Source organism: Pterocles gutturalis, unplaced genomic scaffold (genome assembly GCF_000699245.1).
Source record: "Pterocles gutturalis isolate BGI_N339 unplaced genomic scaffold, ASM69924v1 scaffold20656, whole genome shotgun sequence".
NCBI lineage: Eukaryota > Metazoa > Chordata > Aves > Pterocliformes > Pteroclidae > Pterocles > Pterocles gutturalis.
Window position 1 is genome coordinate 64474 of NW_010098411.1, and position 2889 is coordinate 67362.

At 40.0% G+C, this 2889-nt stretch overlaps 1 protein-coding gene across 1 annotated transcript in view; it reads right to left on the reverse strand.

The window, feature by feature from the left end:
* GTF2I (general transcription factor IIi) overlaps positions 1-2423 on the reverse strand; it is a gene marked incomplete at its 5' end in the record, with an annotated part of 60501 nt that extends 58078 nt beyond the window's left edge. Inside the window, one exon of the mRNA XM_010072938.1 lies at positions 2285-2423. Coding sequence (XP_010071240.1) covers positions 2285-2423 — 139 coding nt within the window. The remainder of the gene's footprint in view (positions 1-2284) is intronic.
* Positions 2424-2889: the final 466 nt, after the last annotated feature.

A 2889-nucleotide genomic window follows, 5' to 3' on the forward strand; every position in this document is an offset into this window, starting at 1 on the left:
AACTACACGTCTGTTTCCATACTTAGAGAAAAATGAAGAGACCCACACAAGTGGAGAACTGATTCTCAGTACTGTCAGCACCATGTGCTCCAGCGACTGGCACCACAGCTGAATTTTTAAAGGTTTAACTCCAAGAGCAATGTAAGAATCCTTTGGAAGCCTTTTTGAATCATAAAGGAACAAAAAGGGCCCAGCTCTAACTCATTAAAAACACACAGACCTGTGGCCTTCCTGGATTTTTCCAAAACACCTACTAAAACTGAACTAACATCATCTACTGCTAGCTTTCATATTTAACCAAGGAAACAAGGTGCGAGGGGAAAGGAACCGTTGCCTCCACAGTTCTAAAGTTTTAGATCAAAAGATATTACACTACAAACTTCATCCGGACTCCCAAGTTGTCAAAGGCAGTGATGGAATCTGCGCCGCCAGCAATATGCAATGCCATTATTCTTAAAACCGGTGTTCTGAAGTCAGGTTTTCCAGAATTATCAACATCTCTGTCAGCAACAGGAGAAAACTACCTCCAGCATCAGAAGTCCCCAGAAAGTGCAGGGTGAACCCATGAAAGCGATGGCCGACGTCAGCTGGCTTTATTCACAGACCTACACCACGGTGTTCTGCAGCAAGCGTAAGGAAAACGCTGTTTTCAAAGCCGATACTGTTCTTAATCTCATCTGCCTGACAGTACAAAAACACTGCTCAAGAACAAGTGTCTGGTAACTGGAATAAAGCAAAGGCTCAGGACTAACAGAACTAAGTGTAAGATTTAAACACACGCAGGGATCTATAGAAACATCTCCCAGTCGAACACAAGCATGGATGGGAAGCAGTGCTTCCCACGGTGTGGAACCAGAGATACAGATCTAGCCAGCAGATGAAGCATCAAATCCCAGTCATTTCAGCCTCCCTACCAATAGACATGCCCAGTATACAAACTCTCCAGTATATCCAGGCCCATTATACCACTGTACTGGCAATAAAACAAAGTACTTAGGACCTCAGGGAAGCTCTTTAAGGAACAAAAATAAAATCAGGTGAAAAAACTGAACTCACACCCGTTTTTCAGCTAACTGTTTTTGTAAATACCAGTATCAGAAGACTGCCCCTGTAAAAAATAAAAAAGAAATTGATTCCTTTTATACTTGATTCCTCAGTGAGCTCACAATTCTGCATTTTGATATTGGTTACCTGCTACAATGCAACATTGTGGTGACTTTCCTTAAATAATGCACCCAGAAAGTCACTGACCAAGTAGGCCAGTGGCAAAAATCCAGAGCCCCACTCCAAACAAATGACCTCGAGACAAAACCTCCAGGAGAACCTCAGCTAGCAGCAAAAGCATTTTTAGGAGCAAACGTTTCTGTTACTGATTAAACATGGTTGCTTTCCAAGCAGTATTTGATCAGTCAAGACAGAACATTTTACAGCTGTTGCTTCTGAACTCCTCCCCAGACTGATTCTTCTCTTGTACCCTGCTCTTGACCTGCACCTTCTCCCTTTCCCTTGGCAGGTAAAGGAACATTTGGTTATTGATTAAGCAGTGTCCATCCAAAACACTTTCCTAAATGAGCACATCAATGCTCCCCCAGAGTCACTGAATCTTTGAAACCTAACTCCTAAAAATCCTGTCCTGTACTCAACAGATCGTGTTTTATGAACACAAAACTTCCACTGTTTTACTATAAAAATGAAATTAAACAATACCCTGCACCCTAGATGTGCTTAATGGAGTACAAACATAATGCAGATTTATTTTTAAGTAATTATGGCATAGATACATATTTGTCCACTAAATAACAATGATATAAAGAAGCTATATAAAAAAATAGTATCGTGTTAAAAATGTGCATCTGCATGAATAAGGCATGAAGTGATCTGAAGAACCAGGACCATCCGAGCTGGCAGAAGTAGCCCACTACCTGTTCAATGTCCTGCCCAGCCTTCACCAGCGGAAAAAAAGACTTGGAGGAGCAGATAAAGAAAAATGAACATGCACTGGGAAATGTAGCTCATGTTTTGAGGGTAAATAGTCTAATATTTCTTATTGTATTACTCTGTCACATTATCTAAGAAAAAAAAATATTTCTAGCCACAGTTGAAATAACACTCCAAACAAGACCGCTGTTACTGATCTTTATGTTCTTAAACAGCTGGTTTTGCCATAGCCAAGTAATTATAGCATGTAGTCATGAACATACAGAACTTTGCTCCCCAGTTATTAGTATAATGCAATACACACTAAGCAGCTTGTGAAATACAAAAATACAACTTTGAAACTTACAGTATTTAACAAAAGCCTTCTGAAAATCTTTCCTAGAATTGACAAAGGCTCTTCCTCTCTCAGTTCCAACGACAAGCACATCTGTTTCATAGACAGCAATACAGGCCACTTCTGCCTTGGACTTGGCAAGTTCTTTACACTGTAAGAAGAAAACCAAAAAGCTTTTATTATCATAGTTAAGAGTACAGTTAATAAAATGTATGCGGTATCATGTAAAACAGTTATTACTTCTGCTGCCAGCATCCACCCTTTAGAAGGTTCTGTGAGTAACATCAGCCATTAGCAAAAGATAATTTATACATGTAGAGTGCTTTTCATCAAGAATCTTAAAAGCACTGTAGATGCATTAGTGAAATTAAAGCCTTGTTTAGACTCAGAGATTGCACTGTTTTTAATTAAAATTATTTATGACATCAATCCATGCGAAATTACTTCCCTGTTAGATAATCATATTGAGCAACTTACTCCAACTTTCAACAGAGTGTACAGGAGCTTTGTTCATTCACAGCACACTTATCACACATCGTGTTCTGCTCAGCAAGGTGCGGTTGCAAGCAGGAAGGCTGTCTGCAGTCTGCCTCATCCTGCCTGCTGTGCTCGGGTGA